The sequence below is a fragment of the Hyperolius riggenbachi genome, chromosome 7 (genome assembly GCF_040937935.1).
Source record: "Hyperolius riggenbachi isolate aHypRig1 chromosome 7, aHypRig1.pri, whole genome shotgun sequence".
In the NCBI taxonomy this organism is placed as follows: domain Eukaryota; kingdom Metazoa; phylum Chordata; class Amphibia; order Anura; family Hyperoliidae; genus Hyperolius; species Hyperolius riggenbachi.
The window spans coordinates 154140386-154164281 of NC_090652.1; the positions used below are offsets into that span (position 1 = coordinate 154140386).

Sequence of the window (23896 nt, forward strand, 5' to 3'; positions counted from 1 at the left end):
TGCTAGTCTGTATGGTCAAAACAACAAAAAAAAAAACACTTAATGGCTTCCATGTAGTCCAAACTGGCTAACTTCAGTAATGGTATACTCGTACTGGGTGGTGACTTGACAATTCCTCCTGAGTTCTATTTTGGATTGCTCTAATGTCTGGTCTATCCTTTCATATAGAGCCCCGAGATAGATTAAAACCAAGCATCAACAGCTGACATTTATGGATTCCTGGTGCATATCCCACCCCTCAGAGGGATTTTACCTTTTTTTTTTTTTACTCCTCACTTCATGATAAATACTCAGGAATTGACTACTTCTTCCTGGCTCTAAGAGATCTGACTTATGTCCTTGAGTCACCCATTGGGTCAAAGGCTCTCTCAGATCACACACACTGGTCTTTCTCGTTATCAAAATTTCTGATACAACTGCTAAAACATGGTGATGGAGACTTAGTCCAAACTTAATCACAGAAAAACATGGGGTTAGTGAAATCGTATCTGTACTTGATGAATGTTTTAAACTGTACTGAAAATCTGAAGTGTCGGAGCTGAGAGAATAGGAGGCACACAAGGCGGTGGTCCGAGGATATTTTGTTCCAAGCGGGAGCAAAATGGAATGGTAAGAAAAGGAATCCAGGAAATACCAGCAGAGATATTGAGAATAGTAAAAGTTTACAAGCAATCTCTTGCGTGTGTGAGATCTGGCACCCTGTGACCACTGACTGGTCAGGTATCGCCTTGCTCTCTCCAGGTCTCCTTTTGGCATGGCTGATTCCCCAGTGGCCTCAATTCACTAAGCAGTTTAGACTAGTCTACTGATGGTTTTAATATACTGATGGTTTGGTGTAAACCAGCAATCGGTCTTATTATTATTATTATTTATTGTATTTATAAAGTGCCAACATATTACGCAGCGCTGGACATTAATTTAGGTACATCAAAAGGAATTCTCTAATTACCAAATGTTTTAGACCTGGTCTAAAACATTTGGTAATTAGGTCTAATTACTGTACGAGGTCTAAAGATACCAGTAGCTATGACTGATGTCCTTCTGCTCTGATGAGCTCTCCTCTGGATACAATTAAACTCCTTCATAATTAAGTCAAAACTCCATCCTCACATCTAAAATACCTCACAGAAGTACTTTACAGACATAAATCAGCTGATCTAATCTGTCAGAAAAAGTGGGCGTGATTACTCCTTTGCCTTCGTGAATTGTGTAATTACTAAATGTTTTAGATTGGGTCTAAAACAATAATAATATTATTATTAGTGAATTGCCTTTTGATGCAACTGATTTACACCAAACCATCAGCAAACTAGTCTAAACTGCTTAATGAATTGAGGCCAGTGTAGTAGATAGTGACCTCATCAGACCTCATATAAAAAAGAAAAGCGCTTCCATAGCATAATACCGTTAAATAGTCTAAAATTTTATTAACCAAATGCACTCGCATGCTGTGTGTTATAGCGAGCATAGAGTTTAGCGAGTTCTCCCCATTGCCTGCCAGGTAAGGCCTCATTCAAACTGTCTGCTTTTTATCAGCAAATCAATGTTAAAGATTGATTCATGTTGCTGAAAAGCAGACAGAAGCACACTAGTGTGAGTGAGGTCTAAGGCTTGCAGAATGGCCATGCGCTCTTGTTCTCGTGTATCACCGCTGCTGTCAGTCTTCACTTCCTTGTTCGCCCGTTAGGCTCCACCTGACACATTTTGTCACCTTGTGAAACATGGGGGGGGGGGAAGAGGAAGTTCAGTAACTAGGAGACATGTACTGATTTGTCTGTTCTGTTGAGCCTGTTGCATTGATAGAATACAAATACCTGACTTGCGAGATTTTGTCAGACGTCACACTGTATTTAAACCTGTCATAATAGCACTTAACGACCATACTTTGGCTATATGGTGCTGTTTGTGTACTTTATTGTCTACCTCGTCATCACTTTTTCTATTGCTCAATCTTATCCTTCACCCTAATGTGTGAGCTCCCCCCCCCCCCCCCCCCCCTCCTTCCCTCTGATGCAATGTCAAATGAGGATTGGTTACCCTGAATAGCAGGCTGCGAACTATTCAAGCTCCATCTTCACTCACATGAGGTTGGCACCAACTTTGTCCTTTTTTTCTTGTTAAAACAGAGCTGTGTTCCACAAGGACAACTGAGGGATATGGAGGCTGCCATATTTATTTCCTTTTAAAGGACAACTGAAGTGAGAGCAATATGGAGGAAGCCATATTAACCCTCCTGGCGGTATGAAAAATTCCGCCAGGAGGCAGCGCAGCAGTTTGTGTTTGTTTATTTATTTATTTATTTTTTTTTTAAATCATGTAGCGAGCCCAGGGCTCGCTACATGATAGCTGCTGCTCAGCGGCTTCCCCCCGCCCGCTTCGATCGCCTTCGGCGATCTCTGATCAGGAAATCCCGTTCAAAGAACGGGATTTCCTGGAGGGCTTCCCCCATCGCCATGGCGACGAGGTGGGATAACTTCAGCGAAGTCGGGACGTCATTGGGAGTCCCGATCCACCCCCGGCGCTGCCTGGCACTGTTTGGCCAGGCAGCGCACGGGGTCTGGCGGGGGGGGGGGGCGCACGCCGCAACGGATATCGGCGATCGGGTGCGGGGCGGCGGCGATCAGCAGGGCCTGTGCGGCACCCTCCGGCGGCTTACCCCGTGTCACACACGGGGTTACCGCTAAGGAGGTTAATGTCCTTTTTAAACAATACCAGTTGCCTAACAGCCATGCTGGTCTATTTGGCTGCAGTAGAGTCTGAATAACACCAAGAAACAAGCATGCAGCTAATCTCGTCAGATCTATTAAATGTAATGAACAGTGCTGCAACTTATGGACCATGTCAATGTTCAGTCTATACAAGTCTGAAAGATTATGCTCAATGTTCATCCACTGGTGTCTGCGCTCTATCTAGGGTTCAGCAATTGCCCTTTTGAAGTCCATTTAGTGTTGATAGATGGCGCTTTCTCAAGTATATCAATAAGGGGATTGCAATCACCCAGCCAGATTGCCCACTGTGAGATTGGTCAAACGATCGCTCGATATATCCACTGGCCGATTGCCCGATCATTGATGGCCCCGTTCTAGCAACAATTATGAGTGGGAAGTAAGTGACCCTACTTCCTCCTCACTGTGCATCCTTAAAGGTGCATACACACATCAGACCATAGTCTTATGAAAGATCACAGACCAATTTTACCCCCTTCCATGTAGTATGAGAGCCATACTCTACACAGTCTATTCTATTGAGCTGAACTCCCCATCAGATAGAAATCTTTGCAAGATGCTGTACACATGCAAAAGATCAGGTACTGCAAAAGATCCATTCCTGCAAAATGCATTCATAGTCTGATATCTGCAAATCCTCCTACACACCTTGTTTAATGCTAGGTACACACCATACAATTTTCTGTTAGATTTTCTCTTAGATTTACCTGCCAGATAGCTTTTTTTTTTTTTTTTTTTTTTTTTTTTTTTTTCCCATGTTGTAGGTAAATCTAACAGAATAATTTAACAGAAAATTGTATGGTGTGTACCTAGCATTACAGACAATCATCTGAAGATCCATCCTGGTATCTGATCTGCAGATGGAATGTCTGTTAAGGTGTGTATGAGGATCTGCAGAAATCAGACTATGAATGGATCTTTTGCAGATACTGATCTTTTGCATGTGTACAGCATCTTTGTGTGCAGTATCTTGCAAAGATTTCTATCTGATGGGGAGTTCAGCTCAATAGAATAGACTGTGTAGGTATGGCTCTCATACTACATGGAAGGGGGTAAAATTGGTGTGTGATCTTTCATTTTCCAAAGACTATGGTCTGATGTGTGTATGCACCCTTACTCTGCCCCCTCCACCTGCCGCTTTAGATCTGTGTTTTACTGCACACAGCGTGCAGGGGAGCTGTGCTGTGTGCAGGCTTGTGATAATTGTGGTCGGATATCCTTCCTGCTCCCCTGCGCGCTGTGTGCAGTAAAACCTATATGGATCTAAAGCGGCAGGTGGAGGGGGCAGAGTTAGGGATGCACATCGGGGAGGAAGAACGGTCACTTCCTCCCCCCCCCCCCCCCCTCATAATCGACGTTCTGCCTCAGTTGTAGACTATGATTGAGCAGAACAGGAGGTACTGGAGGGGAAGGATGGTGTGTCACAGCACCAATAGTAAAATACTATTAAATGGTTTTAAGGGGAGGGGGAACCGCATCAGGGGTACTTTAAAAGGAAACCAATATGGCAGTCTCTTTATCCCTTAGGTTTATTATCCTTTAATGGGTGGCATTAGGGGGAATAGCTTTATGCAAAGGTAGAAAGTCCCATTCTGCTGGAATCTTTACTTTGCTACAACTGTTGTAGGTAGGTTATTTTTGGATAAGTCAGTCACATTATACAGTTCTGTGTACAGACATGAAGCGTGTTTGTGTAGTGGTATGGCCTCCTATTCTGCTTTAATGACAATGAAAAATCTAAGAGGGTTTGGGGCTTTGGAGTGTACCTGTAAGGGGGGGGGGGGGGGAGGGAGGGGAGTGCCCCTACGGGGTACTCTCAGGAGGGAGGAAGTTTCTGGAGTCGAAGAGGCTTCCCACTGCCCTGTTCCAGCACTGAGACTTCTCAAAAAAAAATTGCTTGTTCACGCTCGTGTACAGTTCGCACTGTTGCACAGCCCCGCTTGTGCTCCGGTGGGAAAGAAAAAGCTGAGCCTGATCGTGTCTGTGCTAATGTGCACGTGTGAGCCTCTTGTGCCATAGCACGGAACAGATCAGGCTATGCTTTTTACTCTAAAGCCAGAGTGGTTCCATGCTACTACTGCATAGGTACAGTGCAGTTGCCCTTCAAAAGTCTCATCACTGTGTCAGCCTGGCTGAGGAAGACTGGGGGGAAGCCTCTTCAGGATTCAGAGGCTTCCCCCTCTCAAAATAGGCAGCAGCAAATCCCACAATATTGAAAAGCTGAGACCGCTCCATATAGAGTAAAGCTTAGTTATCAGTCATTAAAGCAAATCTAAACCCTGATTACACGTAGTCTCTGCTTGTAGGACTGCCAAGATGAGGTAGATTAACTGAGCGGGAAATTGCGCAATTCCTGTTCACCGGAAACCGCTAGCGTTTTTTAAACCGCCTAGCCCATGTATTCCTATGGCAGTGTTCTCACTGCTGCGATCGCGGGTGTTTTGCGATAATCACAAACTCGTCACCTTTAACGTTTTGGTGGTGATTCTGGAGCGATCGCCATTAGCATGTATAGAACCGCTAATTGCGATCACTCTCAAAACGCTACTTTGTCCAGTGATTTTTCTGCTTTAATCGTGGAAAAATCACTCCTGCAAAACGCTAGCGGTAATCGCTAGCATTTTGCGAATTTTTAATTTTTTTTATGGGAACGGGCTATAAAAATGCATCGCCATTAATAGTTTAGCTTTTCAATTTTTACTTTTTTTTTATGATCAGCTGATCGTCAGCATCGCTTCATGTGACTAGACTGCACTAGAACAAGGACAGCTGATTATTAAAAGAAATCTGAAGTGAGAGACAAATGGATATGTATATAGATATATAATTTTTTTCCCAGAACGTCATTGGACAGCACCCCTGGTGAGACTTGTCTCCCTCCCAATCGTGGACAGGAACTGCAAAAGAAAAGATTTGCATAACAAATTGGCAGCCATACATAAGCCACTATCTTACCACCAGTAACTCAGTTCAGTTTCCTGTCCCGGACGGGAATGCAGAGGAGAGGTCTCCAGGATGCTATCCATGACAGATGGTCGGGGGCAACGTCTTTCAGGGCTCCAGGCATGCTGTACAGTGGACAGTCGGAGCCCTGCAGCGTGGAGGAGGCTTCTCCGTATGAGGCAGCAGAGATATAGCGCAGGCGCGCTTTCAGACCAAGGTACTTCCGGGTCAACCCGGAAGTTGTCACGCGCGGCGTCCGGCGTGACTCTGATCGGGCGGCAGGGGCCGCGGAGGTGATTGCGAATCAGCATCAGCTGATTCGCTGAGGTAATTAGCAAATAGCGCGGCAGGGGCTGCGGAGATACGAGGTAATTATGCATATCTATTAAGCGGCAGGTGCCGCGACGGGGGACTATGCAAATAAATTATGCTAATGGGCTAGTCAGCTGAGCCCTATTGTTCATGTGATTCTGGATTTAATCCTTTTCCCTGTCTCACTCTGGTGGTTTATGTGAGCATGGAGGACGCTTCTGGGTCAGCTCCTGCGCAGTCTGCCAGGCCAGCCCAAGATACCTCTCTGGCAAGTACAATAGAAATATAGATATGCAGTGTTTATATGTATGTATATATGTGTATATATGTATATATGTATATATATGTATGTATGTATATGTATGTATGTGTATGTATATATATATATGTATGTATATATATATGTATGTATATATATATGTATGTATATGTATGTATGTATATGTATATGTATATGTATGTATGTATATGTATGTATGTATATGTATGTATGTATGTATGTATATGTATGTATTGTATGTATATGTATGTATATATATGTATATATATATGTGTATATAGATAGATAGATAGATAGATAGATAGATAGATAGATAGATAGATAGATAGATAGATAGATAGATAGATATAGATATATATATATGTGTGTGTGTACTAGAGAGGGTGCTAATGGTTGGCTTATTATTATGTTTTATAGCATGAAAAGCCTGAAAAACATGATAAAACTGACAAGGGTCAGCATGCATCAAGTGGATCTAGCAAATCTGCGAAGAAATGTGCCATTTGCTCCACTCGCTTGTCATCCTCATCCTCTAAAAAGTTGTGCCAGGATTGCACAAATAAACTGGTTAAAGATGAATCCCCTGTCATATTTAAAGATCTGATGGGTTGGATGCGGGCGGAAATGTCTTCAGCAATCAAAGAAATTAAGGATTCTGCTATTTCTTCTCAAGCTGTAGCCCCCAACCCTGCTGATGTTCCTGGCCCTAGCAGTGACGCTGCTGTTATACCTATCAATACTGGGTCTTCTCCTACTCCGGCGGCACGTATTCCTGTGCAGGCTAGGAGAAGTAGGGAGAGTGATATAGAGGGCTCAGTACTCTCTGAGGGGGAAATATCTGCATTAGAAGAGATATCTGAGGGTGAAGAGATGGAAAAAGCTGAGAAATCACAGAAATTTGCTTTTTCCCCAGATTTAATGAAAGATCTCCTAACCTCCATGCATGAAACAATGGGTATTAGATCAGAGCAAAAACCCCTGACACCCCTGGACCAGATGTATGAAAGTTTGGCGGACCCCCAATCTAGATTCATTCCGGTCCATTCTACTCTTAAATCTATGATTAAGAAAGAATGGGAAAATCCTGAGAAAAGGGCCTTTTGGCCCAAATCTTTATCTAAGCGCTACCCTTTTTGCCCGGATGATCAGGCTTGTTGGGGTCCTCCGCCAAAGCTGGATCCTTCCTTTTCCAGGGTGTCAAGAAAATCAGACCTGTTGTTTGAAGACTTCGGTAACCTAAAAGATCCAATAGACAAAAAAAATGGATAATGTTTTGCGTAGGGCTTGGGAGTCGGCTTCATTAACTTTCAAACCGGCTGTGGCATCAACAGCAGTTAGTCGTTCTCTGAAAACTTGGCTATCAGACCTACAATTTAAGATTGCTAATGGAGTTTCTAGGGAAGAAATTCTTAACGACTTCCCAAAAATCACGAATGCCTCAAATTACATGGTCGATGCGGCAGATGATACAGTAAAGTTGGCAGCCCGAACCACGGCGCTAGTCAACTCGGCTAGAAGGGGAGTATGGGTTAAGACCTGGAATGGGGATACTTCCTCAAAATCTAAGCTTTGTGGTATCCCCTGTGAAGGTAATCTGCTGTTCGGTTCAAAGCTGGACGATACACTAGATCGTACGGCGGATAATAAGAAGAATTTCCCAAGGAAGCGCCCTTTTCAAAATAAGCGGCCATTTCGGGCCCCCGCCAAAAATGAAGCGGATAACAAATCTTCCAGGGGTAGAAGATGGGCCCCTTATAGACAACAAAGACCCCCCCAATACCTCTACTAATACCAAAAAGACAAACAAGCAATGACGCCATCATTCCAGTGGGGGGGAGAGTCACCAACTATTTCGAAAAATGGCAACAACTGTTCAGCAATCAGTGGTTACTGAATATAGAAGGTTACAAAATAGAGTTCGAGCAGCCTCCCCCTCAAAATTTTGTCCTAACCCCTTGTCCAAAAGACCCATCTTTAAGAATAGCCCTTCAATCAGAAATAAGGTCACTTCTTCAGAAAAGGGTAATTCGTCAGGTTCCAGCATGCCAAAAAGAACAGGGATTCTACTCTCCAGTCTTCCTGGTGAAAAAACCTCAGGGAACCTATCGATTTATTCTAAACCTAAAGAAACTAAATCTGAGGGTCAAATACAGAAAGTTCAGGATGGACAATATCCGATCTGTAGTTCATCTCTTACAGAAAGACGACTTCTTGGCATCTCTAGACCTGAAGGATGCATATCTTCATCTGCCAATCCATTTGTCCTGCCAACAATACCTAAGGTTCGCCGTGTGGATGGAAGGAGAGGTAAGACATTTTCAGTTTAATGCCTTACCTTTCGGATTATCTTCAGCTCCATGGCTATTCACCAAGGTTATGTCTGAGGTACTAGCCCTTCTCAGGTTAAAACAGATTAATATTGTCGGTTACCTTGATGATTTTTTATTATGGGGGTCTTCTGAGAAATCCGTTTTTGATCAGATAACTACAACTTTGAGCTTCTTCCAGGACTTGGGTTGGTTGATTAATTGGGAAAAGTCTGCCCTAGTCCCTTTCCAATCCTTAGAGTTTTTGGGTTTCATTATTTCTACTAGAAAGGAGAAATTGTTGTTACCTGATAGGAAGATCAGTGCTATTATTGACAATGTTCTCTCGTTTCAGAAATTGAGAAGCATATCGCTAAGAAAGGCCATGGCACTTCTAGGTCTTCTAACTTCTTCCTTTCCGGCAATCCAGTGGGGGCAGTTCCATGCAAGATTCTTACAGATGTGGATACTAAAATCTTGGAACAGGTCTATGACGTCACTGGACAAGAAAATCGTCATTCCACAGAGTACAAAGGCTTCTCTGCTTTGGTGGAAACAGCTGGATCATCTATCTCCAGGTCGTCTGTGGAGTTTTCCTCATCAGAATACAATTACAACCGACGCCAGTTTATGAGGTTGGGGAGCCCACTTCAATTCTCAACCGGCCCAGGGAGCCTGGAGTATGACGATCAGTTCACAGTCATCAAACAGAGAACTGCAAGCAGTGTGGCAAGCTTTACTACATTTCGGGCCCCAAATCAAGAAGTCTCATGTGAGGATAAGGACAGACAATCAGAGTGTGGTGGCTTTCCTAAACAAACAAGGGGGTACGAGGAGTCAATCCTTATGGGAAAAGACGACGAAGATCCTATTTTGGTCAGAAAGGAATCTCTCATCCTTAACAGCGACACACTTAAAAGGAACCTCAAACCAACTGGCAGACTACCTCAGCAGGAAGAGGTTGGATGCGAACGAATGGTCATTAGATCAGGAAATATTCCAGCAGGTGACGTTACAAATGGGGCTGCCCAAAAATAGACTTGTTTGCAAGGAAAGTGAATACGAAATGCCAACAATTTTGTGCCCTGTTTCCAGAAGATCTACAATGGAAAGTAGATGCCTTCTCGATCAATTGGGGGAAAGTAATGATGTATGCATTTCCTCCAGTTCCGTTGCTAGCACGAGTGATAAAGAAGATTATACAGGACAAGGCTCGAGTAATCTTAATAGCTCCACTGTGGCCAAAAAAACCATGGTTCACGTCACTGAGGGCACTAGCAGTAACAGTTCCGATAATATTTCCTCCTCTGCCACACTTGCTATCTCAGGGTCCAGTATGGCATCCGAACTTACACATGCTTCACCTTTCAGCTTGGAACCTGAATGGGGCATCCTGAAGTCCAAAGGGTTTTCAGATGAACTATCAGAAACTTTGATACAGAGTAGGAAAAAAGTGACTCGAGAAATATACCAAAAAGCCTGGAGAATATTTAACGATTGGTGTGGGGAAAGATCCTTTAACAATGCATCTCTTAAGTCCGTATTGGAATTTCTTCAGTGTGGATATAAGAAAGGTCTTAGTATCAGCACCCTGAAAGTGCAGGTATCTGCTCTTAGTGTGTTTTTAGAAAAACGGCTGGCAGAAGAAAATCTAATTGTACGTTTTTTTCAGGCTTTAAAGAGACTTAAGCCAGCAATTAAAACAAAAGTACCTGCTTGGGATTTAAACATTGTTTTACAGGGTTTGTGTGAGGCTCCGTTTGAGCCATTGGCGCAAATTTCAGAAAAATTTCTTACCTTAAAGACCATTTTCCTGCTGGCAATTACTTCAGCCAGGAGAATTGGTGAATTACAATCACTATCCATTAGAGAGCCTTACTGCACCATTTCGGAGGATAGAATAACATTACGTCCTGATGCAGCCTTTCTACCCAAGGTAGTTTCCTCTTTTCACAGAAATCAGGAGATCTTCCTGCCCTCCTTTTGCGAGAATCCTAGTAATGAAAAGGAAAGGAGACTCCATTCCCTTGACGTAAGGAGATGTCTTATACACTACATGGAAAGAACAAGTTCCTGGAGGAAAACTGACGCAATGTTCACCCTTTTTGCTGGAAAACAAAGAGGCAACAAAGCTTCCAAAGCAACGCTGGCACGATGGATAAAACAGGCTATCACATCAGCATATCAGGTTCAAGGAAAGCATTTAATCTCTCCAATCAGAGCTCATTCTACAAGAGCAATATCAACCTCCTGGGCAGAGAGGGCAGGGGCATCTATAGAACAGATATGCAGAGCTGCTACCTGGTCAAGTCAGAACACTTTTGTGAAACATTATCGCCTAAACATCTCGGCTGCAGCAGACTTATCATTTGGAAGGAAGGTGCTGCAGGCAGTGGTCCCTCCCTAGATCCTATATCTTGTACATCGTCTCACCAGGGGTGCTGTCCAATGACGTTCTGGGAAAGACAACTTTACTTACGGTAACGTCTTTTCCAGTAGTGAGGACAGCACCCCTGCAACCCGCCCTTCTTTTGGGTGGAATAATAATTATGTAAGTAAGCATCTATGCGGTCCGTGTCATCTATTGTATTAACTGAGTTACTGGTGGTAAGATAGTGGCTTATGTATGGCTGCCAATTTGTTATGCAAATCTTTTCTTTTGCAGTTCCTGTCCACGATTGGGAGGGAGACAAGTCTCACCAGGGGTGCTGTCCTTCTGACTACTGGAAAAGACGTTACCGTAAGTAAAGTTGTCTTTTCTATTCCCCCCCCCCCCCCCCCCCCGAGGTGTGTTTAAAAAATGTTATCTGCATACAGAGGCTGGATCTGCCTATACAGCCCAGCCTCTGTTGCTATCCCAAACCCCACTAAGGTCCCCCTGCACTCTGCAATCCCTCATAAATCACAGCCATGCTGTGAGACTTGGTTTACATCTGTAGTGTCAGTGTCAGCTGCTCCCCCGTCTCCTGCATAGCTCCAGTCCCTGCCCCCGTCCCTTCCCTCCAATCAGCAGGGAGGGAAGGGATGCAGGCGGGAACTGGAGTCCTGCAGGAGGCGGGGAGAGCAGCAGACTGACGCTATAGAGATAAACACAGCCAGCTCTGACAAGCTGTTTGTCAGCAGCGTGGCTGTGATTTATGAGGGATTGCAGAGTGCAGGGGGACCTTAGGGGGGTTTGGGATAGCAACAGAGGCTGGGCTGTATAGGCAGATCCAGCCTCTGTATGCAGATAATAATCTTCAAACCCACCTCGGGTTCTCTTTAAGGCATAGACCCTGAACAAGCAGGTCAGATGTTTCTGAAAAAAATTACCTGCATGCTTGTTTCAGGTGTGTGATCCAGACACTGCAGGACTGCCAGGCAACAGATATTGTTTTAAAGGAAATAAGTATGGCTCACTGCTCATACAAACCTATAGGGCTATTCACAGTACAGCGCTATAACTGATTGCATTATTCTAACTTGCTGTATGCAGGCTTTGCATTTACAAAGTCTGTCCAGTCTCTATTTCAGTTCACTCATTAATATAAATTGTGTGTTATGCAATAGACCACTGTAAACCTAGCCTGAAACTCAATACATTTATTTCTTAACTGTTTATTTTGTCTTTGTGGCATTTGCTTTTTAAACTGCATTATTTCCTCAATGTTTTTCAGAAAGAGAAGATGGAGAAAAAGAGACCTACAATTGAACTGAAGGATGTTCCCCCACCTCCTGCACCTCCACTTAAATCTTGCACAAGTATAATTCCACTTTCAAAACTCCAGCCTCCTCCTGTAACACAAATCCCACTTCAGACCGGCCCCAAAGTAAGCTGCTGTGCACTTTGTTCTAATGGCACCTCTGGCACTTCTGATGTCCGCTTCAGTGGCAGTGGCTGCATTCACCCCAATCCTGTTCTGGAGAAAAATGCTGCTGGCACAATTACCTGTCAGATAGGCCCTGGGCTGCCCTTTGCTTCTGAAAGCCCCTTCAAGCAAGTGGCCGGTACAGGCGGTTGCATCAGTCATCCACCTAGGTGTCCTAATTTGTGCGTGGAAAAACGTTTGTCTCCTTGCCAGTTTCACACTTCACACTCTGTTCCCTGCTTCACCAATGTTCGTCTGAACCAATGTCAAGATTTCCACAAATTTCAGGTTCCTGCTTTGGGCACTTCTGGATACTACCCTTGTTCGAACTTCACAAATGGGGCCACTCAGCATCTAAAAGAACATTTTGCACAGTCTGAAATCTTATCACATTTTTGCACGGGTTCTCTTCATCTAAACTCTGCACCCTCTGTGTTTTTTAAAGGTTCTTTATGTGAAGCCTGCTTGGAAAAGGTTTGTTATATACTTGGTGGGTGTTTTATCTCATTTCACCTTTTGCTATAGGATGCATAACAGTGGGCCCTGCGCATGTATGTGTGTGTGGGTTTTTTTTTTTTTTTTTTTTGTTCCCCGCACCCCTCCTAGTGTGGTTTGGGCTTGTCTTATGTGCAGTCTTAAATGTTTTTGTTACGTCAAAAAAAAAAATTACATGTTCATGAAGCAAGACCTTGAGGCAGGGAGCGCACTTGTTTGAATTGCACATAATGAAAGTATATGGGCCACAGTGCAAAACCCAGCCATCTGCATTTTGCACTGAAACATTTTAAATCTGTGCTCATGAGATTTGAGTAAAACGTCTTGGTATGATTAGAAAATGTTCTCAATTTTGTAATGGAGTTGTAAGTGTATTGGAGTTGTAAGTAAAGTGTACTTGTTATTACTACACTTAAAGTGAACCTTAAGTCAGAAAAAAAATGAGTTTTACTCACCTGGGGCTTCTACCAGCCCCCTGCAGCAGTCCTGTGCCCTTGCAGCCACTCACTAATCCTCTGGTCCCCCGCTGCCAGCTAGTTTCGTTTTTGCCGACAGGCCCGTCAGGACTGGCCATGAGTAGCTTTTTCCGCATTCCCGACTGTAATTAGCGCTATTGCAAGCTGCAACGCGTACAAAAATACGCATTGCCGCATATCTATGCGTTCGTAATGCAGCAACGCGTATTTTTGTATGCGCTGCGGCCCGCAATATCGCTAATTAGTCGGGAATGCGGTAAAAGCTACTCATGGCCAGTCCTGACTGGCCTGTCGGCAAAAACGAAACTAGCTGGCAGCGGGGGACCAGAGGGTTAGTGAGTGGCTGCGAGGGCACAGGACTGCTGCAGGGGCTGGTAGAAGCCTAAGGTGAGTAAAACTCATTATTTATTTATTTATTTATTTTCTGACTTAAGTGTCACTTTAAGCAAGCAAACCTATTGCACAAGTGTATTAAAGTCCAACTCCAAACACAACTCTTTTGGAGGCCCCAGGAGTCCCCCTTAAATAAATGTCCCAAATGTGTGTAAATCCTCTAGCTAGCACTAGGCTGGATCCAGCGATCACGCAGCCTCCCAGCACAGCTCCGGTCTCTCTCGGCGACGTCATCTGCGATCCTCCCCATAGAGAAGACCGGAGCTGTCCAGGGAGGCTGCGCTGATCGCTGGATCCAGGCTGGGTAATGTATAAACTAGGGAGCGGCAGCGATCAAAGGGTGCCGGAGACTTCTTCCAGCTAGAGGATTTAGTGCTAGCTAGAGGATTTACTCACATTTGGGACATTTTATTAAAAAATCGGCCAAAAAGTAACACAACCTCCCTGGGCGGCATAACGCTCAGGCGGTTCAAAGGAAATAAATATGGAAGCCTCCATATTCTTCTCACTAAGGTTGTACTTTAAAAGCTCTTGCTAATGTTGACCTATGTGTGTTCTCACTGGAGCGATGTGCTTTTGTAAAAATCCCCCATAGGATTGCATTAGCAAGAACTTTCCAAATCACTAGCACTTAACGACCGCCCACTGCACATGGGCGGCCGGAAAGTGAATCCCGCAAGGACCGCCGTATGTACGAGAGGCAGCGGTCCTTGTACGGGCATGGGCGGAGTGATCGCGTCATTCGTGACGCGATCCTCCGCCAGGGACTGGCTCCGCCCCCTCGCGCTGCAACCCGCCGGCTGTTTGGAAGCGCCGGCGGGTTACTAGCACCCGGATCGCCGCATACAAAGTGTATAATACACTTTGTAATGTATACAAAGTGTATTATACAGGCTGCCTCCTGCCCTGGTGGTCCCAGTGTCCGAGGGACCACCAGGGCAGGCTGCAGCCACCCTAGTCTGCACCCAAGCACACTGATTTCCCCCCCCCCCCTGCCCCCTGATCGCCCACAGCACCCCTCAGACCCCCCCACCCCCCAGACCCCTGTTTGCACCCAATCACCCATCAATCACTCCCTGTCACTATCTGTAAACACTATTTTTTTTTTTATTAGGTCCCTAACTGCACCCTGGGGACTCCTGATTTCCCCCCCCCCCTTCCCCCCCCCCACCACTCAGATTCTCCCCAGACCCCCCCCCCCCTCCCTGTGTACTGTATGCATCTATCCCCCCTGATCACCTGTCAATCACCCCCTGTCACTGCCACCCATCAATCACCCCGTATCACCACCTGTCGCTGTTACCCATCAGATCAGACCCTAATCTGCCCCTTGCGGGCACCCAATCACCCGCCTACACGCTCAGATTGCCCTCAGACCCCCCCTTATCAATTCACCAGTGCAATATTTACATCTGTTCTTCCCTGAGTATCCTCAAAGACCGGCACCACACAAAGTATTTATAGCTCAATTACTTTATTCTGCCATCCAATCGCAATGACAGACTGCTGTTTCGGCCATAACAAGGCCTTTGTCAAGTTGCAGACAAAATACAAAAAACACAGTGCATGTATCAAATATATAGGAAGTAAAACACACCCATCACAATCCCATAACCAATCCCAGCAGCTCACACAAGTGGACCTGATGGGGAACATGCAAAATGTCTAGATCACCAATCAGGGTAGAGAATTTCAAATGGCAGCTCACCTATGGGGGGACAGCGCAAAAACCGCCGCTACCATGGCCGCATCTTAGGCTTCAGGACGCTCATGTCCCCGCTGACATCCTCCATACACACCGGAAATGATGTCATAGTAACCTGACCCAAGGCAGGCCAATCCTCGCTCCCTTCTGCCAACCAATGCGGCCAGAGCGGTGTCACAGCGTAGGGACGGTGGGTGGAGCGGCAGAGAAAGCGTAGCCATAGCTACCATAGTAAATAACAACAAACAAAACGCCGCTATCATACTCACACCCATCTCCGTACGCCGTATCCGGAATTCCGCCGCACCACCACAGTCTGAGCTGTCAGATGTTACATGCTGCCAGGAGCACCTGTAAAAACAAAGATAAAATATGATAAGAACAAAGAACAGAGCATAAAAACTTCAAATACATAGACATGAACAGGCTAATCTAATGACACCACCTAAATGCAAAAGCATAGATCATATTCTCTATTTAATCCTGCCCTCCCCATAGCGTCTAGTCTCCTGATCCATCCAGCCTCCCTGCGTAGGAGCTTTTTAACACAATCTCCTCCCCTCCATGTGTTAGGAACCCCATCTATTGCCATCACTTTTAGCTGAGCAATGCTATGGCCACACATAGTGAAATGTTCAGAAACTGCCTGCCCAACCGTATGATTTCTTATCGCAGATATGCAGAAATACGAAGTTTTAAATTGTGTGGTCATACCCACATAGATATAGAGATAGAGATCTATCTATATCTGTATCTATATCTATGTGGGTATGACCACACAATTTAAAACTTCGTATTTCTGCATATCTGCGATAAGAAATCATACGGTTGGGCAGGCAGTTTCTGAACATTTCACTATGTGTGGCCATAGCATTGCTCAGCTAAATGTGATGGCAATAGATGGGGTTCCTAACACATGGAGGGGAGGAGATCGTGTTAAAGAGCTCCTACGCAGGGAGGCTGGATGGATCAGGAGACTAGACGCTATGGGGAGGGCAGGATTAAATAGAGAATATGATCTATGCGTTTGCATTTAGGTGGTGTCATTAGATTAGCCTGTTCATGTCTATGTATTTGAAGTTTGTATGCTCTGTTCTTTGTTCTTATCATATTTTATCTTTGTTTTTACAGGTGCTCCTGGCAGCATGTAACATCTGACAGCTCAGACTGTGGTGGTGCGGCGGAATTCCGGATACGGCGTACGGAGATGGGTGTGAGTATGATAGCGGCGTTTTGTTTGTTGTTGTTTACTATGGTAGCTATGGCTACGCTTTCTCCACCCACCGTCCCTACGCTGTGACACCGCTCTGGCCGCATTGGTTGGCAGAAGGGAGCGATGATTGGCCTGCCTTGGGTCATGTTACTATGACATCATTTCCGGTGTGTACGGAGGATGTCAGCGGGGACTTGAGCATCCTGAAGCCTAAGATGCGGCCATGGTAGCGGCGGTTTTTGCGCTGTCCCACCATAGGTGAGCTGCTATTTGAAATTCTCTACCCTGATTGGTGATCTAGACATTTTGTATGTTCACCATCAGGTCCGCTTGTGTGAGCTGCTGGGATTGGTTATGGGATTGTGATGGGTGTGTTTTACTTCCTATATATTTGATACATGCACTGTGTTTTTTGTATTTTGTCTGCAACTTGACAAAGGCCTTGTTATGGCTGAAACAGCAGTCTGTCATTGCGATTGGATGGCAGAATAAAGTAATTGAGCTATAAATACTTTATGTGGTGCCGGTCTTTGAGGATACTCATAGCTGTGGCCCCTTGGTACTGGGGTGTGACCGAGGCACACTTTACTTCGAAGCCAATATTGGTGCTCCTGGACCTGTGTGTTTCCATCTGTTCTTCCCGGTAATAACCCACTGATCACCCGTCAATCACCCCCTGTCACTGCCACCCATCAATCAGCCCCTAACCTGCCCCTGCGGGCAATCTGATCACCCACCCACACCAGTAGATCGCCCGCAGATCCGACGTCAGATCACCTCCCAAGTGCATTGTTTACATCTGTTCTCTACCCTAAACACCCACTAATTACCCATCAATCACCCCCTGTCACTGCTATCCATCAGATTAGACCCCTATCTGCCCCTAGGGCACTCAATCACCCGCCCACACCCTCAGAACGCCCTCAGACCCCAGCCCTGATCACCTCGCCAGTGCATTGCTTCCATCTATTCCCCCCTCTAATCACACCTCGAGACACCCATCAATCACCTCCTGTCACCCCCCCCCCCCCCCCCCAGCACTCCTATCCATCAGATCAGGCCCAATACAACCTGTTATCTAAAAGGCCACCCTGCTTATGACCGGTTCCCCAAAATTCGCCCCCTCATAGACCACCTGTCATCAAAATTTGCAGATGCTTATACCCCTGAACAGTCATTTTGAGACATTTGGTTTCCAGACTACTCATGGTTTTGGGCCCGTAAAATGCCAGGGTGGTTTAGGAACCCCACAAGTGACCCCATTTTAGAAAAGACACCCCAAGGTATTCTGTTAGGTGTATGTGAAAAAAAAAAAACCAATCAATTTCCACTAACTTTTGACAAAAAATAAAATCTTCTATGAACTCGTCATACACCTAACAGAATACATTGTTGTGTCTTCTTTCTAAAATGGGGTCACTTGTGGGGTTCCTATACTGCCCTGGCATTTTAGGGGCCCTAAACCATGAGGAGTAGTCTAGAAAACAAATGCCTCAAAATGACCTGTGAATAGGACGTTGGGCCCATTAGCGCACCTAGGCTGCAAAAAAGTGTCACACGTGGTATCGCCGTACTCAGTAGTATAATGTGTTTTGGGGTGTACAGTGTTCTCCCCAGGCTCTTTTAGCCGGGTGCTCCACCCGGCTAGTTTTGGTGACCACCCGGCTGTCATCGGCTCATCTTCTCCTCTGCTGTATGCAGAGAAGCGCCGGCCCCTGCATTTTGTTATCACGCCCCACCCGGTTACTTTTTCTTGCCACCCGGCTACTTTTTCATGCCACCCGGCTGGAAAAAAATTCTGGGGAGAACACTGGTGTATTTTTTACACATACCCAAGCTGAGTGGGAGAAATATCTCTGTAAATGGACAATTGTGTGTGTAAAAAAAAAAAAAAAAAAAAAAAAAGTCATTTACAGAGATTTCTCCCACCCAGCATGGGTATGTGTGAAAAATACACCCCAAAACACATTATACTACTTCTCCTGAGTACGGCAATACCACATGTGTGGCACTTTTTTGCAGCCTAACTGCGCTAAGGGGCCCAAAGTCCAATGAGCACCTTTAGGCTTTACAGGGGTGCTTACAATTAGGCACCCCCCAAAATGCAAGGACAGTAAACACACCCCACAAATTACCCCATTTTGGAAAGTAGACACTTCAAGGTATTCAGAGAGGAGCGTAGTGAGTCCGTGGCAGATTTCATTTTTTTTTTTTTTTTTTTTTTTGTCACAAAGTGTCATTTCCCGCTAACTTGTGACAAAAAATAAAATCTTCTATGAACTCACCATGCCTCTCAGTGAATACTTTGGGATGTCTTCTTTCCAAAATGGGGTCATTTGGGGGGTATTTATACTATCCTGGAATTCTAGCCCCTCATGAAACATGACAGGGGGTCAGAAAAGTCAGAGATGTTTGAAAATGGGAAAATTCACTTTTTGCACCATAGTTTGTAAACGCTATAACTTTTACCCAAACCAATAAATATAGGCTGAATGGGTTTGTTTTTTTAATGAAAAACATGTTTGTCCACATTTTTCGTGCTGCATGTATACAGAAATTTTACTTTATTTGAAAAATGTCAGCACAGAGTTAAAAAAATCATTTTTTTGCCAAAATTCATGTCTTTTTTTTGATGAATATAATAAAAAGTAAAAATCGCACCAGCAATCAAATAGCACCAAAAGAAAGCTTTATTAGTGACAAGAAAAGGAGCCAAAATTCATTTAGGTGGTAGGTTGTATGAGCGAGCAATAAACCGTGAAAGCTGAAGTCTGAATGGAAAAAAAGGGTCTGGTCCTTAAAGAGACACTTAAGCGAAAAAAAAATATATGATGTAATGAATTGGTTGTGTACTATGAATAATTACTAGAAGATTAGCAGCAAAGAAAATATTCTCATACTTTTATTTTCAGGTATATAGTGTTTTTTCTAACATTGCATTATTCTATAATATGTGCAGATTACACAACACTCAGCATTCAAAATTAGTCTTTCAGAGCAGTCTGTGAACTAATGACCTCTCCTCTAGCAGAGAAAAAGTAAACAGTTCAATTACAGTTAAGATAATAAAAGTCAGATAACAGCCCTCTCCACGACTAAGTTAGTCGGAGAGCTTAATAGCTTTTTTGCATAGAGATAACAACTGGAGTTTCTCAACTCTTCCTGTACTGGAAACAATTAGACTGATGTATCTGATCTTAATGGTTTTTTTTTTCTTAGCTGTACTACACATACAAATCGTAATATCATCATCCTTTTTTTTTCGCTTCAGTGTCTCTTTAAGGGGGGTAAAGCCCACGGTCCTCAAGTGGTTAAAAAGCTCTTGTAGTTTGAATCAGCCCTAATAGTGCCAAACCATTACCCCATAATATCTGCTATAGAGATTTAGGGCTGGTGCACATTAGAGCGGTTCTGAAGCGTTTTTAAAACGCTTGCAGGGGAATACAGCTTTTCTAATAAAAATGAATGGGATGGCTGCAGCATTTTTTAGATTTCTGAGGCGTTTCTGCCTCAGTGTTAAAGTACAGGAAAGTGGAAAACCACGCTGAAAAACGCTAGATCAGAGCTGTTTTCCAGGTGTTTTTGTTACAGAAGCTGTTCGGTTACAGCTTTACTGTAACAATATTTGTAATCTGCTACACAAAAATGCTCCAAAAAACACTAGGCATGTTTGTCTCTCTAAACATGCCTAGAATCTGAAATCTGCTTCAAAAACCTGTAACGTTTTGCAGATCTGCTAGAAGTGTGTGTGTGTGTTTGTTTCCCCTATCCGTCCTATGGTAATGTAGGGTTTGTATAAAGGCACATCCTGCGCTCATGATCAGGACAGAATTTAAAATTCTGATCTGCAGGAAAAACTTGCTTATATTGGATGTACGATGATGTAGGCGTGTGTGCACTTATATAACCAACAGTACTGTACAACCAATATACATTTCTTTGTGCATTTTATTTTCTGAACTGCAGATGTGGTGCTTGGACATATTTATAAAAGTATCTAACTTTGTCAGAGCCTCTTGTTATAAATGTACCAAATTGCTAAACCTAAAAAAACTCTCAACCATTATGTGAACGTCATCCCTCTTTGATGGACTACTCTAAACTTGGACAGTTAAAATGATTTTGATGTAAAACAAAAAAAAAAAATTAGGCTAGGTTCACAGTGGCTGTTGCTCTCCCTGTAGCATAAGGAATGCAATGGATCGGGAAAACGGCACATACAGTTATGAAAAGTATGTGTCTCTGCTGTCACTATTTGCAGTAACGCACTGCATTAAAGCAGACCCGAACTCTTGCACAGCACACAATGAAAAGTCTTTATTCAACATATAGGCCTCAATTCACTAAGCAGTTTAGACTAGTCTACAGATGGTTTTTAGTCTACTGGTGGTTTGGTGTAATGTTCTAGACCTGGTATAATGCTGGGCATACACGTGCAATTCTGCGCCGGAATAGAGACGCTGGCTCGATGCGGGCGCGTGGATCGATTCTCGCTCATCCCCGCGGGCAGTTCCTTATCAGCCGCTCTTTTCTTCCATTGTCCGCCCGCGGGCATCGAGCGCGGAGTCGATCCACCGCGGTGATCGGACAGGTTGAATATTATCAATCGAGCCATTAGCGGCTCGATTGATAACTGTCGCGCCGTGTATGCCCAGCATAACATTCGGTAATTACACAATTCACAAAGGCAAACAAGGAGTAACCACGCCCACTTTTTTTTTTTTTTTTTTTTTTTTTTTAACAGATTAAACCAGCTGATTTCTGTAGGTAGTAATTCTGTGAGGTATTTTAGATGTGAGGATAGAATCTTTTGAATTAATTATGCAGGAGTTTAATTGTATGCAGAGGAGAGCTCATCAAAGGAGGATGATGTCAGTCATAGATACTTGTTTGTGAATTGCATCCCTGCTTTACTCCTTACCAAATGGTTTAGACCAGGTCTAAAACAGTTGGTTATAGTGAATTCCCCTTTGATGCAACTGACCAAACAATCAGTAGACTAGTCTAAACTGCTTAGTGAATTGAGGCCATAGTTGCTGAAGAAATTGCCTGCTCTGTTTGTTTAGCCCTCTAAAAGTGTCCTGCTTAGTTCTTAACAGAATTTTCTTTTCCATAAATGTTATCATGCTGTGGCTAATGTTTTAGAGCAGAGAGGAAGTTTGGAGTTCATTTCCACATTAAGGTTGCCGCACGCCATTATATGCCACGCTGTGAACATTGCAAAGGTGGCACATTGCAATGCAGTGACCCGCATTACAAAGCGTCTTTTATACCACAATGCACTACTGTGAATGTGACCTTAACCTCTTGACGACCAGCTAACGCCGATTGGCGTAAACTGGTCGTCTGCGGGTTACCATGGAAACGGCCGCTCGATCGAGCGGCCTTTCCATGTCAGTTCACGGAAGGTGTCTCCGTGAACAGCCGGAGAGCCGCCGATAGCGGCTCGCCGGCAAAATGTAAACAGGTTTACATCATACGGCGCTGCTGCGTAGCAGCGCCGTAAGTCAGATCGGTGATCCCCGGCCTCTGATTGGCCGGGGATCGCTGGCATATGATAGGCTGAAGCCTATCCCACAATGCGCAGGACGGATATCCGTCCTGCGCAGCCCAGGAAGGGAGAGGGAGGTAAGGGGAGGGAGGGAGCACACAAAATGCTGCGGAGGGGGGCTTTGAGGAGCCCCCCCCCCCCCCCCCCCCGCTACCCACTAATGGCCGGCGGCGATCAGACCCCCCCAGCAGGACATCCCCCTAGTGGGGATAAAAGGGGGGTAGTCTGATCGCCCTGGTGCACTGCTGATCGGTGCTGCGGGCTGTAGAGCCCACGCAGCACCGATCAGTGAAAATTCCCCTGGTCGGCAAGTGGTTAAAGGACCACTATTGCGAAAAAGTAGGCAGTTAAAATTTGGCAGAACCGACAGGTTTTGGACTAGTCCATCTCCTCATGGGGGGGATTCTGAGACTTTTCTAAGTTTTCAACAGCATTTCCTGAGCAGCAGTTTAATTGCCAAAATAGTAAGATGCCAGCCAGCCTCCCTACTCACTTGCACACTATTATTTTGTCAGACTTTGCAAAACAAAAAATCCTGGGAATCCCCCATGAAGAAATGGAAGAACCCAATGGGTCTTAATTGACTGTGTGCGAATGGGCACAAAACCTATGGTACTCAAGGATTTATTTTTTTTTAATTTTTTCTAGCCTGCCAGTAATAATGTAATCGATGGAAAGAAAATATGGCCCAATATCGTACCTCCAGGCACACAGACTGCTGCTGTACCAATGTATAATGGCTGCGGAGCACAGGGAAATATGAAGGACACGGCTATCTTCCTTGCAAAGGCTTTCTGTAAAGCACCGCAGAAATATGGTAAACGGTGTACTATTGAAGATTTTGATCAGAACAATCTTAATTTATGATGTTTAACGTTTTTAATGTTGTAATTGTTTTGTAGGAGCCTCTGAAATGTCTGCTGCTGGACAGATGCAGGAGAATCTGCCCCCTATTGGGGTGTTTTGGGACATAGAAAACTGCTCCGTTCCCAGTGGCCGTTCAGCTGTAATGGTCGTAAAAAGGATTCGGGAGCGTCTTTTCAAAGGTCATAGAGAGGCCGAATTCATCTGTGTTTGTGACATCAGTAAAGAAAACAAAGAAGTTATTGAGGAACTTAATAACTGTCAGGTAATCTAGCCAGTATTGACCAATGTCCTTTTTATTTATTTATTTTCTTTATTCTTTTATGCAATAAACTGAAGAAACATCATCTATCCCCAGGGTATTGAGAAGTGTTGGATGTAGCTTTGGGTTCTCTTTTAACTTGGGAGGTGTTTTTGTATTCTTAAAGCGGATCAGAGATTAAAAACTAACTATAGCAAGTAACATGTTTATATATCTTATCTAAAGTTTAGATAGTTTATGCAGTGAATCTAGCTGCAAACTGTTTCACCAGTATATGATTATTTCTTACTGTGATAAAATGAGAGCAGCCATATTCTGCTTGTCATTAATACACAGGCAAGCTGCTGTTTATCTCCACCACTCAGCCTGTGAAAACTCAACTCCTTTCTCCTATGCTTTCCGCCCCCTTGCCTCTGAAATCTCATGCATGCTTCAGCAAAAGCTGCCTCCTCCCCAGACTGAGCTCCCATGAGCACTTGCAGCATGGCACTCAGAATGCCTAGGCACTGGAGGAGTTGGGGG

At 44.4% G+C, this 23896-nt stretch overlaps 1 protein-coding gene across 1 annotated transcript in view; it reads left to right on the forward strand.

Annotated features, from left to right (window-relative positions):
* Positions 1-23896, forward strand: part of MARF1 (meiosis regulator and mRNA stability factor 1) — a 52143-nt gene that overhangs the window by 9837 nt on the left and 18410 nt on the right. Inside the window, exons 3-5 of the mRNA XM_068247333.1 lie at positions 12224-12376; positions 22897-23065; positions 23151-23377. Coding sequence (XP_068103434.1) covers positions 12224-12376; positions 22897-23065; positions 23151-23377 — 549 coding nt within the window. The remainder of the gene's footprint in view (positions 1-12223; positions 12377-22896; positions 23066-23150; positions 23378-23896) is intronic.